Raw genomic sequence first — 17,021 nt, 5'->3', positions numbered from 1 at the left:
AGATATTTATGTTTCAGAGCTACAGCTTCTGTGCCTGGGAGACAGTCAGACATGAAATTCACAGCGCATTAACGTGCTTGAACTCTCTAATCATAAAATCAGAAGGCAAAGCGCTGAGGACCGAGGATGAAGGATGGAATGAACACGTGCAATGAAGTAGTTCCGTGACAGTATAAACAAACGACTTCTCGGGCATCAGTGACGTGCAGAGAAATGCATTTCGTCACCTCTGCGTGCCTGCTGGCCATTTCAGGGACTTCCCTCAAGAGCCCTTCAGTGGAATCTCGTAGACAAAAACTGAAAGTTGTGACAGGTAAAGTTGTGACTCAGCCGCAACAATTTATCGTTCAACCCCATCCAAGAAACAGCAGCATTTCGGAAACAAATTGCATCGCAATAACGAGTATGTATCAATTGAGCCTGTTAAAACGTAAGGCTATAGCCGATATAAATACAATAAAAGTCTCATAACATTTTGGATAAAGTTTTGGATTGACTGGGTTCAATATTCGAATGAACATGTCTACAAGTTCCCTGATATGCATGCTGCCTATAATTAAAAAATCATATTCAGGTGCCAAGATGGTAAATAACGTGGAATAACAATGCGACAATAAATATTATAATTATAGGCCTATATTTGATAAATAACATTTGTAACAGGTATTTTTGCTTGAAAACATGTTTTGTTATGTGGAAACGACAGTTGAAGAATAACTTTAACGATATCAGCTGAAGTGATGGGGTCAGGTTGTGGGCACTCCAAAGTGGGGAATGGAGGGACAACTTGGGGGAGGCTACCATTGGTAAATACAGTGTTGACCGAGGGCTACATTTCAGATTAGCCCTTTAGGCCTAAACAATCTTCTAAATTATAGGCTACCAAATGCGACCTATTAGTAGTCTGTCACACTTACTTATCAGAGACGGGCAACCCGGTTTCAGACAGTTTAAATCCAACTATTGACTCTACCTGTGCATACATGTAAAGCAGGTGATTTCACTAATTAGCTAATCTGCCTGGCTGAAGAGGTGAGCCAGTCAATCAGCTGTTTGGACTGAGGCACCCATATTCCCCTTATTATGTTAGAGAACGGTAACAACTGCACTGCATTGAATGACGAGTGTTACTCGGCACACATTAGGCTAATTATAGGCTAATGAAATATTATAGTATTCAGATACAGCATTCATTATTAAAGCTTAGCAGGAATATGCATGTAATTTAGCTATACGGGCTTATACAGGAAATTGAATATGTTTGAACGGGTACTATACTAATGCTTTTAATGCACGCTATACTTCTAAAACACACCTTTCCAAATGGCTCAACAAGTCAATGATGTCAATGTTTATATTCAAGGAGGAGAACAATCCTAAATAAAGACTTAGAAGTGAAAATGTACGTGTCTAATGCAAAAACGTGTAACCTATTTTGATGTGGCAGGTCCTGATTCTTTAGCTCGGCTTCCTAATAAAACTCAATGACAGAATAATCAGATGTGCAACTGTCACCTTTGCCAGGTGATTAGTTCCTCTGAAAGGTAGGCTATATTGGAGACTTGTATGTGTCTTTTCGTGAAAACTTGTCAGGACATGACGACTAATAGGCCTAGTTCTAAAATAATACTTGGCTAATAATACTACTAATAATAATAAAGTGTAGTTTATATAGCTTCAGATGGGCTTGCACTCTGGTAAGGAAAGGAGCATTCAATGCGCTCAATAAGGTAGGCTAAGTGGAAACTGAAAGTGGAAATCGAAATTGAAAGCGGAAATCGAAACTGAAACTACCATTGATATATTGTAGGCTAATGGTTCCCCAACTTGCGTCATGCAGTAATTCGGTAGCCTATAGCCCATAGGCCTGCATTGTGGCACGTGTGATTTGGTAAAGAACAATATTTTTTTGAGGGATCATTGTCCGCTTTTCACCAAAGGTTGAATTTATTTTCGCGTTTTTATTCAGCATAGTGTCAATGCAGAGTAAAGCGCAAAGATGACGGGGGTGAGGAAAAAACCGATCGCGAGGCTCTGGTCCCTGCAAAGATTTGCGATTTCCAAAATGTCGGCTGTCTGCACAAAGTCAACGTTCTGAAATAGGATCTACATAGGCGACATCAAAGGCAAAACGAAACAACATATATTTTGCATATTTATTTCATTTGCAAAAATACTTTGAATAAATACAATTTTGACATAGGTGTTTCAAATAATTTAAAACAAATATAGATGGCCTATCAATCAAATTACAGCTAGGCTTATCAAGTTACAGTGCAAAAATAGACCTAATACATAGATCATTATATAGATAGATAGATCGATAGATAGATAGAGGGAAGGAGAGAGGGATTGTGTACAATAACAAATAAATAAATAAATAAATACATACATACATGAATAATAAACAAGTTAAATAAATAAAATAAATAAGGGAAAATAGGCACAACAAAACATGTTAACACAGCTTTTGGCCTATAAAAGGTAGTCGGAGCTCTGGAGAATAAATCTGAGTGTGGATAATATCTGTTGTCGAACCACCTCCCACGCACAAATACTGGATTCCTGGAAAGAAACATAATAATTATTGATACTATAGCCTATAGGCTATTATGCGACAAAGAAGAGAATATTGCTGAACGTTTCTTGGTGCTCACCTTCTCTTTCAAAATGTTTGCTATTTTGTCAAAGAACGTTTTCAGTGCAGTATTTCTATCCTGGAAATCATTCAGGGACGATTGCGTTTTGCTCATAATCTGTTTAAGAGGAAATATAACATTCAGATTAAAGAAAACACTTCAAATTAATTGTTTTTGTAATCACTGTCTCGTCTGTTTCACTCACACATCTGCTTTCCTCAATCTGACGATAAATTAAACTCTGAAAATCCTCCAGGTTGTTCCAGCTGGTCGGCATAGAGTCATTCGCAAACAAAGTGTCGATTAATTTGAGAGTTTCATAAGCCATCTTCTCTGCACCAGCATTCTGTAAATTGGGAAGACATGCTGGTATTGAGTTACTGTATCCACTGTACCTACAAAAAATAGGCTATTTCAAGTAGTTCACTTACGTCTGTAGCCTCAGAGGTGTTAAATGCAGATGATGGGAGCGTAATCTTAACATAGTGATCAAGACACTCCACAGGAAACCGACCACCCTGCGAAATAAAGCGGAATGACATCGTCACTGCCTGATTGGCCCACTGAATACATTAAAGCCTTGCTCATGGGCTTCACTTTAATTTACCATGCTTTCCAGAAGGCTGTGAGATTGGTCCATCAATCTTCTCTGAAGTCCGCATGTAGGCGTAATGGGTACGGCATTGATATGCACAAAGCATAACATGACTGTCAACCATGCTCTGATGCTCTGAAGTGCCATTCTGTTTGTAGGTCAACGACGTTTCAACTGAAAAGGAACACACTTATCATACTACCACTGCACATTTCAGAAATGTAATAGCTTATAAGCCTAGCTTTTTTTCATTTTTTTATCACGGTTCTGCGTGGCCATACCTGCTGATTCCGTAGTTGTAGATTCAGTCGATCTTCTTGTGGTTTGTCCCCCATCTCCACCAATGTGGTTTTATAGAAGGATTCGAATAAGAAGTGAAAGAGGGAGGACACCGTTTATCAAACATACGAATTAAATCAGGGAAACTTTTCTAAAACGCAGCTGGACATCCTGAGCATTTTCCATTTGGCGCTGTTTTTCCATTTTGAAAATGGTTTGTTTCAAAGTGTTTCCCAACTTTCCCTCTCTCCCATACTTTATTAAATACCTTAGGCTATATTGTGTGTAAAATTGATGCCACTGGTAGACTTATTTGCTCCTTTATAGTTTTCTATTTTAATTTGTGTTCCCTTATTAAGCAAACTGTGCATTGCCAAATCGTCTATAGACATCCTTATTTTACATAGGCCTAGAATGTATGAGGTATATATGTGATATATGAGGTATATAGGTGATCTATATAGGTGATTTTTGTAATAATGATCACCTGCTGCTCTTCAGTCTGGGTCATGAAATGTCCTGAAGCTGTCCTAAAATTAATCCATTATTAGCCCACGTAGGTTATACAGAAGATGAATAAACTTGTTGATAAACCTGTAGAGACAGTTTAAATTCCATCTATAGACTTTATAAATCACAAGTTGCACCCAGCTGTAATTTTTGCGGTCATCTTTTTTTTTTTGGCTTTTGGGGTCTTTGCCGCACCACCACCGTAGCCGCTGAGGAGGCCACAAAAGCGGAACAGTGACATTTGAGTTCGGAAACATTCTCCTGTGGTTTCCAGACTCCTTCATGCGCACCGAAGGTTCACTTTTCATACATCTATTGACCCAGGAGACTTAAATTCAGAACATGGGTCTAGGACATACACAACCACAAACCAGCCTACCTTTACGACTACCTACTGAAAACAGGTAAGGACGCACCACCTTCGATAACCTCAACTACATCTTAATCGTGAAAAAAATTGAAGATTTGTTTGAATGAATCACTGAAGAAGTTATTAATAGAAGTCACTTCGGTTGCAGCCTTCGCTTTGGAGAGCTACTGACAGAATGGCACCTCAAACCTTCGCTCTGCTGGGTATTATCCTGTGCGCTGCCCATGTCTACACAGTGCCCGTTACTTGTCGGTTACAAGGGGCACTGATCAAGACAGTACATGACCTTCTTGAGAACATGGTAGGCTAATAGACATTCAAAAGATCCCGTATACCTTGCCATAAGTGATATGAATGATACTAATTGAGTGCGTTTAAACGTGTGCCTGTATGGTTGGTCTGTTTCAGGGAGGGCGTTTTCCATTGGAGTGCCTTGATCACAACGTTCAGCTGACATTCCCTGCTTCTGCTTTCAACAGGACTGCACAGGTGAGGACAGTTTTTATCCATTTGGTGCACATAAACAAGATTATATACGACTAGAAGAACCATTACAACATTTATTTTCGCCGCAGGTAAACGTTGGCATGGAGAAAGCTACTCATGAAGTGCTCAGACACATCGACATTGTGTTTGAGAATGACACTATGCCACTCATTTGGGATCAAAGGAAACTCGATGGTTTCCGTAACATAGTATACCGACTGGTCGAGGAGAGCGAGTGTGTAAGTGGCAGCAAACATTTCACATTACATCAACAATAACATCATCCATAATCATCCATAATAAACAACTTTATTGTTATTCAAGGTTTTAAACAAATCTCAGCCGATACAAGAGGATGACTTTACTGACAGAAAAATCGCACTGGATGCATATTTTAAAGACATATCAGACAACCTCCAACAAAAGGTAGGTTATATCGTATTTATAAATAAAGCCTGTTACAAAAATCCAATTGATGAACTGAATCAACTAGGCTATGTGTACATTTTTGGAGCCTGATATTCTCCCACCTTTGTTGTGCCTCCAGGAATTCAGCGTCTGCGCGTGGGAGGTCGCGAGAAAGGAGATCTTGCGGACGCTTGGGTTCATTCTGCGGCTTCTCTGATCACATGTTCTGCACTAAAAGACATGAGAGTTATCGTCGTAGATGAAACAGTTTATCATCCCACTGCTCACCTTTCCGCCAGTGTAATCAACTTGATGACGTGTTTATTTATTTGTACATATGATACTGTATTTACTTATTTATTGCCATGAGGCGTATGTCCTAAATTATTGTTGTTTTAGTAAAAGCTGTTTTCAAAGAATACTTCTTAGTTGAGTTTTTCCAAATTCAAAAGAAAAATCGAAATTATAGGCTAAACCCATTGGATAGCCTATTGCTTTTACTCGTGTTGACTTTTGTGAAAGACTGAAACTTGAGAAATGCCACAACATGAGTAGGCCTACTATCAACTCTGTCAATGCGTAGACTATTAAGCGTCTATTGTTGATCAAACTGAAATATTTGGCAACTGCAGAACAAGACAAAACATGTTGTTGCTTGGTTACACCAGCTCTCTGTTAGCCCTGTGTAGCAATTATTTATATAGGCCTACAGTACAGCAGTAGACATATCAAATGGGAGTATATTCAGTGACAGCAAAAGAAAGACAACCTGTTTAAAACGCTCACATTTTCTAAATTCCATGCAAACATAAACATTAACATTCATTTCAACGCCTGGGGGGTAGGGAGGAGAGTGGTTTAGTGACAAAAGTTAACTCAGAGGTAAACCTCTTACAAGAGTCCCATGGCATTGTATTCTTTTGAGAATGAAGCCATACAGCCCTTGCATTAGGAGGTTTCATCTTCCTCTACAATGTGCACAAAATCTTTGTCGTTGTGTTCAATTGCTGAAAATAATTTAAAGCATGAATGCAGCTCATCATCACTTGAAGCCATTGACAGCGGTCATTATACTTTGCGCAGTAATTATATAGATTTAATGCCCATTCATGTGAAGGGAACTTTCTGAGAGCCGTGTAATAAACATTATTTAAAATATAAATGCAGTTCATCATCACTTGAACTCTAATTAAAGGGAAATAATTGTTGTAATTAACCTCGTCTATGTGAGGGCAGCTGAAAAGAAAAAAGTTACTGTGTGGATAAGCTTGTTGTACATCAAGCTTTAAAACCACAATAGCCTACTTTCAGAGAAACAACAATAGTTCAGTGAAACATGCCCTGAATGGACATTCCTGAAAAGTGCCACAGACTCAATCATGTTTAAGGGCAACATGTTGTAACTACCTGCAAGCTAAACATATTGTACCAACTACACCAATACTGGAAAAACAATGCTTCAATTATCAGTTGTTAAAGTTGCTAACTGATTCACTTATTAATGTAACTAGGCCTGTTTTAATTAAATCACTGAAATCATGCATCAGGGAAGTCTCCTCTGTCTGATAAAAGGAAAGAACTGAATGGCATCCTCATAAGCTGTTACCTCTTCAAAACATGCAGGTCTGGCATTATTCAGCTGCTTTTGGTTAACCACTGGTTTCTTCCCTATAACATTTCACATCCTAACTGGTTTCTCCTTTGAGTTCCGACTCACAAACCTTCGTGAGGCTGCTTCTCAGGCTGCCGCACCGAGGCATCCCTTGTGTCCACAATCACAAGGTAGAGTGAAGGTCACACAGGAATTTGAATATACTGTAAACCACAGAACCTCATGCCGGAAGACAGTCAGATAGACGATAGACACAGACGCAAATTTATGTAACTGCTCGAAAGCGATCCAAGTGTAAACAGAATGACTCACCCTCTGAATTGTTTATGCCCTACAGGGGCAATACAAGTGCCCTATATCAAGACAAACCTGTTATTTGTGTCAGTTGGTCTCTGGGATGGGATGAGGGGTGAGAGAGGGATGTTAATCACCTTTTGTCCTGTTATGAGCTCCAGTTGAATCATACCCTGGACACATATGTCTTAGTCACACACGTTTGGGATAATAATTTGGGATGATGAATGTGCTGCACGTAGCATTTCTTGGCTATAGACATGCAAATGTTTGTCTGCTGAGTTGGATGTGTAATAGACAAAGACATACAGTAAATAGATAGAAATGGTGTCTTAAGGATCTCCATTTCCCAAAATCAAAACTACTGACAACAGCTATTACACTGTAAAATGTAATTTGGTGACTTCGGTTAAAACAAAAATTAGAAAACTGATTGCCTCAAAATTTCCATGCAGAAAAGATCATTCATTTAAAGCTGAACATAACTGTGTATACAGCTCGTGTCATAACAGCAAACTTAACTACTTGTAACTCAAAATCATAATGTCAGTTTAGACAACCTCAATATCTGAGTTCAGTAAGCAGCATTCATTAAAACAAGTCGCTCTTGGCTTTGTTTTCACATCACTGTAAAAAAGCTTCTTCACAGAATGCCACAGCCTCAGTCCACATATACTTAAAGAGATCATATATCAATCCTAACTGAAATGCAATCTTGAAATAAAACACATAGGCAGTCTCAGTGACAGTAAAGACTATATACTGTTGTTGTCATGTCTGTTGTTGTGATTATTTGTTGGTGCCATGTTGGTAGAGGACCATCCACAGCAGCTTAATCTTGTACAAGGCTGAAAGTATTGATCGTGTTGGATGCAGGAACATTTACTGGTGCACTGTTGACATAAATAAAAACATTTACAACTATTAGTTGAGTTGCTACAGCTTTTAAATCCGTAGTTAACATATGAAGTCCAAGAATCTTCACCTAATAGAGCGAAGTAAATCAACTACCAATTACACTTGAATATTAATTCGCCAATGTGAATGTGCGGCGTCAGGTCCTTATTACCACTTCGAACGTGCATTATTTTCCTATAAACGCACGGCGCGTCGTTGATTATCCCTTACTTATACCCCCATAGATATGTAAAGGTTTATATATCTATGTATACCACCAGAGATGACCTTATTACCACTTCGAACATGCATTATTTTCCTATAAACGCACGGCGCGTCGTTGATTATTCCTTACGTATCAGACTGAGACTACAAAGAATCTTTGGGTTCTTTTGATTCAGTCCAATTTTCAAAGGTTTTCACAAGTGAGACGACTAGACAACAATACAGATGCAGCTCATCTTAGAGTCAGACCAATCCAAATACTATAAATAATGCTGGCGAGACAGCTGATTGGCAGAGGAAGTGAGCACTCCACCAGGGGTGAGCGAGAAAGAGTGGTGTCGAATGACACACATACGTGCTTGCCAACTTTTGAGCCCTCAGGGAAGTCTTACCACACCTCTAAACACATCTAATCATGACAATTTATGACTCACACATAGTAACAAGGTCACCAAGGTTAACTAAAATAAACAATACAAATGTGCATAGCATAGGCCTTCTCCTTCCTCTTCTAAAGTCAAGCTAAAGAACAGTTAGCCTACAAAGTCCCAAATATATTCAAGATAGGTACTCCTAACTCAAGCAAATTTCTGTTTGATGTGTCATTATTTCATGATTCTAGTTACAGGTATTTGTAATCAGTTCAGCAAGGAACAGAGTTGTTGCCTATTGTCTTCTTAAAGGTTATAATTAGGGGGGGAAATACACTATTCAGACATGCAGACATAAGTAATCTCTCTGTCCAAATATTCACTTCAGGCACCCTCACCTTGTACACTTTACATGTAATACACTTTAATATCAGTAGCTTCCACATCTTTCAGTGATTCAGTGATCTTTCAGCGAACTATAGATTCTTTGCATTGAATTCTAGAAGGAACTTGGAAAATAATTCACTCCTCAACAGGTTAAATTTCTTTTTAACCACTAGTGTAAGTAATGGTAAGTAAGGGATATGTAAGTAGGCCTACTTCTGTTGGCCTGTGCTTTAAACAACTTTTCTAAAAGCATCCATTCTCACAAAAAAGTCCATTCCATGCACACTGTCCATTTCTAAAGTAAAGATATTAAGTGCACTGACCAAAGGCTGCCTTACACTATCAACATGTTATTAAAGTTTTGGCAATGCTGTCTTTTATCACTTTTACCAACATGGTTTACTCATGGATTTAATAAACATTTTCTGTCACTACAACTTCTCTCAGTTCAAGTGTTCCTTTATTTTATGACTATAGTCTGGGTGACAGACCTGTAAGTTCTCTTCACTTACAGTAGATCTATATCAGTTAAACTTGTCGAAAGATGAACAGGTGAGTTGATGTCAGCATTACATTTTCATTCCCAGCAGAGTGTGGGCAAACCTCCACATAAAATACTGTTCAATAGAGGGACTTGCCCAATAGATCTTACCATAGAAGTTTACTGACCGGTAGGCTATGAAAGGGAAAGTCACAACATCTTCAGTTTTACTAGCCAAAGTGAGAGTGATGAGCTTTTCCAAATTAGAGACCAACTTCCACAAATGCTGTGGAATTATGTTATGTACTGTTTGTAATGTCCTGTCTTTCATGTATCCCTGTACTGTATTGGTGAAACCGAAGGCAAATTTTCACAATCTGTGGACAATAAAGTTTTCGTATTCGTATTCGTATTCGTAATGCATAACCATCCAAATCTAACCCATACAGATTTTTTTTTATGTATTTAAAATATTTATTTTTTTAGTGTAAAAATATATATTTGTGGGCCAATTTCGAATATTTAGCCTAGGCCTACAGATATTTTAAAAATATAGCCTACATTGTGATATGATATAGCCTAGTATGTAAATATGTTTCAAATATATATATATTTTTGTTGTGTATGGGCATACAGAACAAAAATATAGCCTCTATGTAGCCTACATAAATGGGCATGCAGAAAAAATAAATGTGAATGTATTTTAAGTGTCAAAAATATGTTTTGGGACAATTTGGAATATTCAAGATACATACATGTATACTGTATGTCAAAATATATTGTGAACATATACTAATTTGTTTTGTGAGTATGGGAAAAAACCACACTGAGGGTGTTTGTGAGCTCATTGCTCTGAATATAAAGCAAAGGGAACAAACGGATAGCCGCCATAGTTCATATGAGCTTTTGGTATGAAAAGATTTAGTCTAGTAAACTAGCATTATCCCCAAACTCATTCATTTACCATCGATGTCGTCACCTTAATGATCACTGCATTTACACTGAAGTTTCGAGTCAACGACCATTTTCTTCACTTCTTTGGGATTCCCCGCAAGAGTCGACTGATGTTTTTTTAGATGAAAAATAGAAAGTGCCCAGTGTCAGCGTCATTTCCTTTTTCTGAAACCGCCATTCATAAAAATGATGTAACATAATGGCATATGAGATTGGTTAACAACCAATATTTACGCAAAATAAAAATAATAGCCTATACAAAACGTAGGCTATAATGTAATAAAACACGGTGCTGTAGCCTATATCTCAGGGACTCACTGAGTAGCTACAATTTCGTAATTACCACCATAAAATAGACCTATTAGGCATATAGGCCTAATGACAATTCTCTCACCTACAGTAGCCTAGCCTACCTGAAAGCCGTTTTAAATGAGGACAACGAATGCGTCAGGTGCATCATTTTGGAACACATATTCTCGTCACTTTTTGAAGACCATGGATATGATCTTGATTTGAACATTTGTATCGTATCCTAATCAAAACATCTGAGACTTACATGCCCTCTATAGTGCAAGGCCAATGGTTTTCTACATGAATGGCAACACATTCACTTTTTTTTTTAAAATAAAAATATTATTATTAAAAACCAACGCAAAACTGATGTCCACTGTGAGCAAGGGCCCATAGGCCTATTATCTACACATGGCTTAACATCTCAAATGTCCAGATTTGTTGTAGTTGTAACCTAGGCTAGTAGGCTAAGCCTAGTAGGCTAATAGGAAACAATATACCCCAGTGGTAGATTTCCGTTTATATTTACAATTGTAAGCTAAGCCACAGCTCTTAAGGAAATGAAATAGAAATGGTGTCAGCCCTACCACAGTCGCCACAACGTAGAAAGCGAAAGAAATGGGCATCTTTAAAAGTCTTAGAGGTATGGCGAATTCTTCAGTTCAACTTGACACATCAAAGATCAATTTGACGTTCTTAGTTTGAGTTCTTAGGTCACTTAAAAATGACTCCTACGAGTTTTTTTCTGTTCTGTTTTATTGTGTTCTTCGGCGACAGTGTTATGTCGGAAGGGTGCAGGTGGACGCAATTTCAGCTTGGCAGTAAGAACGAAGAGAGCGTGCTGCTTCTGACAAAGATGGTGAGAATAATAATCAGATGGTGCATATCATTTTCCTTTTTTGCAACATTCATGTATCAAGTAACTTAAACATGAAAATGTCATCTCATGCAGGGCGGTAACTTTCCTTTGGCATGCTTAAAAGAAAAGGGAGAAGGGCCGCGTCTTTTCCCAGCGGAGGCGTACACGGAGGCACAGGTAAGGTTGGGGATACTCCTGCTTCGGCCTTCTTTTAAAGCAATGTGGCTTTTCCTTCACATAGGCCTAACACAAAGTAGCCCATGGTTTTGTGACAACCATGGCACAACAGATGTGCCTAGGCTAACAATGTTAAAACTCGATGGGCCTATTGTTTTTTTTCATAGGCAGCTATTCCTCTTCCGATTCAGGTTCAAGTAACATGTTCATAAGCCTATCGAGATCCAGTGTTGAAGGCTGTTATATGTCTGCTAAACTTTCACTGAGGGGGCGCCTCATAGAATCAATAGCCTTTACTCAGGCCTACACTGATGTTTTAACAGAACGAAGATGTTGCCAGACTTGCGCTGGAGGTCCTCGGATATACTAATGAAATCTTCCAGAAAGACCTGAGCAAAGTTGAGTCCACGTGGAATCCTGACCAGCTGGAACTGTTTCGGAACATCTTACACCGTCAGATCGAGAAACTGAGAGGATGCGTAAGTCTAAAACGGTAGACAATAGTGTTTCAGATGTCTTTGTACCTGCACGAATATGGAAACAAGTGTATTATTTTCTGCAGGTGGGAAATAAGAGCCAACATGCCAGCCCAGCTCTGAAGTCATATTTTGAGAAACTTCATTCCATTCTTACAGAGAAGGTAAGACCGGATTTTTGTTGTCAGAAGAAGTTAAAACAGTAGTACCACTTGTGATACTCTTCCCAATTCCAAAGGTTTTTTTTTTTGTGATCTACCAAAATGTGTCCAAATTGACGGACTTCACCCTATGCTTTTACTTCTTTGCCTTGTTAGTTGATGGTTGGCCCTTGAAGTGTTGGTTTCAGCTGAAGTTTGTCTCACATTTTGTCTTTCAGGAATTCAGCATGTGTGCATGGGAGATTGTTAGGGATGAAGTTCACTACAACCTTGTTCAGTTCCATGCTTTTCTGGAGAGCAAAAAGAAATAATTCAAAAAAGAAAGAGAGAAATTGAGATTATTTATTTATTAATGAATTAATTTATGTATGTATTTATTTATTTATTTATTTATTTATTTATGCATTTGTCTGTTTGTTTATTTATGATGTTTCCTCAACATATTTATATTTATTGTGAGATTGAAATAAAGTTTTCTATAATAAATCATGTCTTCTGCGTATAGCCTACTTTATGAATGATAAAGCAGCCTTATGCCAAGGGAGAGATACATCAGCCTAAGGCTAATGCCATACCATAAAAGCATCAGCACCATGGAGAGTTCCACCACAGGTGTGCTGTATCACAATAAAACATTATGTACGCATACATATAAGGTAGGATATACTATGGTCACTTAAAAATGCCCTCGTTTTGAATGAAAACCTATAAGCGATTATACAGTAACACCAATCAGACAGTGTAAACATTGCGTGTTTATGTTTATGTTTATGGTTCTTAGTGGATGCTTTTGTCCAAAGCGACTTAGGGCCTTAAGATGACATCAATAAACATTGAAAATCAGTTTATATTTTTATAGCTCATATGGCCTACATAGCCTCAAAATAGCTGCCAATTATTGATAGATTAAATAGACATAGAACAGATGCATTTAAAAAATCTGAATATCATAGAGAAGTTAGGCCTAGATATTTTCCATAATTAATTTCAAAAAGTGAAACTTGTAGATTCATTACACTAAGTGACACATTTTAAGCCTTCTTTTTCTGATGATGATGATGATGATGATTAGATCTTAAATATCATGGGAATAAAAAATCCAGTATTGCCAGAGAAATTCCACAGAGACTTTAATTTGTGTTTACGGGACAGGCTGACCCTTTGTTATAGTTTCCAGTTTTTAAACTACAGCGACCGCATTTTTAACAGTGAAATCACAGAATGGATAGCTAGTGGCCGCTAGGAGATGATTGCTGAATGTGACGAAAAATGTATGGGCTTGAAATCACGTAAAGTCCCTTACTGCACCTGTAATTTATGCACACAATACTTGGTCAGGGCTCCTTTTGCATGAATTAACGCACCAATGCGTTGTGGCCCAATCAAGCACAGAAATACCATGGTCAGCAAACTAGTTACGAGTAGATTCTGTGCCTCTGCACTCTTCCTCCAGACTCATGATTGGACTGTGATTTCTTTTAATCTGGAAAAAAGGGACTTTGGAACCACTGAGCAACAACCCATTTATTTTTCTCCTTAGTCCAGGTAAGATGCTTCTAATGTTGTCTCTGGTTCATGAGTGGCTTGACTCTAGGAATGCAACACTTGTAGCCCTGTGGCCCCTGTGGCCCTTGTAGCCCACACGTCTGTGGCTCTTGATGCACTGACTGCAGCCTCAGTCCACTCTGTTCCCCTAAACTTCTTCAATCAGCTTTGCTTGACATTCCTCTCAAAGCTGTGGCCATCAATGTTACTTGTACATCTCTTACTAAAACACTTTTCTCTTCCAGTCAACTTTCCAAGAATGTATTTTGAAACAGCACTCTGTGAACAGCCAGCTCTGTCAGCAATGGCCTTCTGTTCTCTTCGTTGTTGTCAGTCAGTGTCTTCTGGAAAACTGTAAAGCCAGCAGTCTTTTTCAGGCTTGTAGTTGTGTGTACTGAACCAGATTGAGCGATTAAAGACTCAGGAAGCAGACATCTGGTTTATTCTATTCTAATATTTTGAGATACTGGATTTCTGACTTTCATGACCTGTGAGCCATAGCCACCCAGAGTAAAAGAAAAAAAAACCTTCAAATGTGTTACTTCATGTGTAATGAATAACAGTTCAAAAAAAAAAAAAAGGAAAAAAAACTTTGGAGGGAGGCAGGAGTAAGAGTAAAAGCTTAGTAATATTTTAAAATATCATACATTTATTTGAATTTGGACACAATTATAGGCATTGAGCAATAAATACATCCATAAATAGATTAATAAATACATAAATACTTATAAATGTAGAAAATATTTTAGAAAATAAATCAGTGCTCTGTTAGTTTGCATTCGTACAAAATATTGTTGTGTTAATGCAGGGAAATGTAAACATGGAATTGGAATAACAGTAAATACAGCAAAAAAAATAAACGTCAATAATGCAGTGACATTTCTTTCTCTATATAAAGTTGACGGAGTCGTTTTGAAGTATAAACTGGAAGGTAGACAAGAGTTCTTTTCGAACCACTTCCCAACCGCACACACCTCGCTCCTGAAAAAAAATGAAACAGTATTAGGCCTATATCATACAAAACAGTAGGCTAATAGGCTAACCATAAACAGTATGAGCTATGTCAAGAGGAAGTATTAAAATAAGAAGCTCTCACCTTTAGTTTATCCACTTGAGTGAGGTACGCCTTCAGCGCTCTGAGGTGGAAATCATCTTGCAACGTTCTTGATTTGAACTGTACATTTGATTGAATAAAGGCACGCAGTTAAAATCTGGTTTGAATTTAACGAAAGGCGCTGCCGTTATAAATAGTGCTTGACTTACGCATTTGCTCTCCACGATCTGACGGTAAATTATGTTCTGAAAAGCATCTAGGTTTTCTGTGTTCCAGGTAGTCGGTGGAGAATTGTTCTCAAACAGGTTGTCAATAAATTGTAGAGTTTCATAAACTACTCTTTCTACCCCAAGGGTCTGTAAAAGGGAAGGACGTGAGAGTAATCTCTCATGAATAACCTTTACCATAGTAGGCCTACACAGTATTGGTCGCAATTAATAATGAAATGTTTTCACATTGATACCACAAAAATACCCATCTCACCTCTGTAGCGTTGCCAGTCTGAAAGGCACTGGTCGGAAATTCGATAGCCAAATTATGCGGAAGACACTCCAATGGAAAACGACCACCCTGTATCACAGGTAAGACAGTTACATTGATAGTTATACATATTGATGTAATTAGTAACCTTTAGATCATAGCCTACATGCATTTTACCATGTTCTCCAGGAGTCTGTGGGAGTTCTCCAACAATGTCCTTTGCAGTCCGCAGGTAATAGGTGCTGAATGGACATGCGCAATGTGTATCATGTGCAATATAACGCTGAACAAGGCAACGCTCTGTGATGCCATTATCACAAGTCGGAGAAAATTCGCAGTATTGTACAGTATTGTTGGGTTTAAAATACAATGCTATTATAATATGTATATTTGATATGGGCCTTATATGCCTCTTCAGCCTGCCTGATACAAATGATGGCAAACCAGCCGATATACTAATCCAGTGCCCATGTCTGAGGTTTTATACAGGGATTTGAATGAAAAAGTGAAACAATGACGATAGCATCAATTAAATTGCAGGGGGTGCTACACTTCTTCAAAATGATTTCCGTTTTCTGTTTGGGCTTTCTGAATGAAAGTCCACTCTTGGCTGCGTAAAGCTCGTCTGCTTGGCACAGTTCGCTGTTAGTCAGCACTGTTCATTTTGGGTGGTTAGTGATGATACATAATTCTCCATCTGATTGAACCCAGGTGTGTGTGTGTTTGAATGTTAACCCTGGGATCGTCTCTAATGGACACGTTGATGGTGACAACCGCAATCCTTGATTTGCTTATAATTCAAGGCATGCTATTTATTAACCTATAGCGGAAATTACAGCCATGCTGTTATGTTGTTATTTATAATTGCTCATTGTAATAAAGCCTAAAACAAAGTTTTTTTCAGGTCTGCAAGTGCACAATTGAGCCACTGGCGTCGCACAATATAATAGCATAGCCTAAACATTTTCTTTCTCCTTTAAATAATTGTGGAAGTCCTATAGTAAGATTCAGAATAGGCTTCGTCTCTCAATTCAGTAAATAGGCTAACTTTATTTTTCTTGTCACTGTAGCCTACCCGCAGAATATTTAAATACCGGTATGTTTCTAAATAGTAGCCTACTTATGATTACATACCCCTAGGCTATGCACAGTCCGTTTTTTCCATTTGCCCTGATCTTGTCGAGGGTGTCTGAGGGAGCGAAAGAGGAACAATTAGTGCAAAATCCGAAACTTTTCCTGCGGTTTTTCTGACTTTCTTTGAGTCACGCGTCAGGGTCTTTGCGCAGGCTCTTTTCATTTTTCAAACATCTAAAGTTCTACGCATAGAGAACCATATGGGTGTTTAAGGTAAAAAAAAAAAACAACCTATGGTCCGAGTAGGCCTAATCACCAGAATTAGAAGATTATAGCTCAATAAAGATACAGAACAAGGGGAAACGTTCTAAGGCTATCTCTTATAATGTTCCAAGT

General features: G+C 38.2%; 3 protein-coding genes across 3 annotated transcripts; 2 read left to right on the top strand and 1 right to left on the bottom strand.

Annotated features, from left to right (window-relative positions):
* Nucleotides 1-2,475: 2,475 nt before the first annotated feature.
* Nucleotides 2,476-3,381, bottom strand: LOC134075825 (interferon alpha-1-like). The gene is made up of 5 exons (XM_062530885.1): nucleotides 3,247-3,381; nucleotides 3,071-3,157; nucleotides 2,845-2,985; nucleotides 2,658-2,756; nucleotides 2,476-2,565 (listed from the first exon to the last, which is right to left on the bottom strand). The coding sequence occupies exons 1-5, from the start codon at nucleotides 3,379-3,381 to the stop codon at nucleotides 2,476-2,478; spliced, it is 552 nt and encodes a 183-aa protein (XP_062386869.1).
* A 1,187-nt stretch (nucleotides 3,382-4,568) lies between these two features.
* On the top strand, nucleotides 4,569-5,706 carry LOC134075824 (interferon alpha-1/13-like). The gene is made up of 5 exons (XM_062530884.1): nucleotides 4,569-4,694; nucleotides 4,802-4,882; nucleotides 4,969-5,118; nucleotides 5,204-5,305; nucleotides 5,427-5,706. Exons 1-5 carry the CDS (start codon nucleotides 4,569-4,571, stop codon nucleotides 5,502-5,504), a joined length of 537 nt encoding a protein of 178 aa, XP_062386868.1. The 3' UTR covers nucleotides 5,505-5,706.
* A 3,911-nt stretch (nucleotides 5,707-9,617) lies between these two features.
* LOC134075823 (interferon alpha-1-like) lies at nucleotides 9,618-12,783 on the top strand. The gene is given in 6 exon segments (XM_062530883.1): nucleotides 9,618-9,625; nucleotides 11,577-11,658; nucleotides 11,752-11,835; nucleotides 12,159-12,355; nucleotides 12,412-12,475; nucleotides 12,691-12,783. Coding segments are annotated over 6 exon segments (528 nt in total).
* Nucleotides 12,784-17,021: the final 4,238 nt, after the last annotated feature.

The sequence above is a fragment of the Sardina pilchardus genome, chromosome 3 (genome assembly GCF_963854185.1).
Source record: "Sardina pilchardus chromosome 3, fSarPil1.1, whole genome shotgun sequence".
Lineage (NCBI taxonomy): Eukaryota > Metazoa > Chordata > Actinopteri > Clupeiformes > Clupeidae > Sardina > Sardina pilchardus.
Note: the sequence above shows the minus strand (reverse complement) of the source record. Positions and strands in the feature narration are given on the sequence as shown.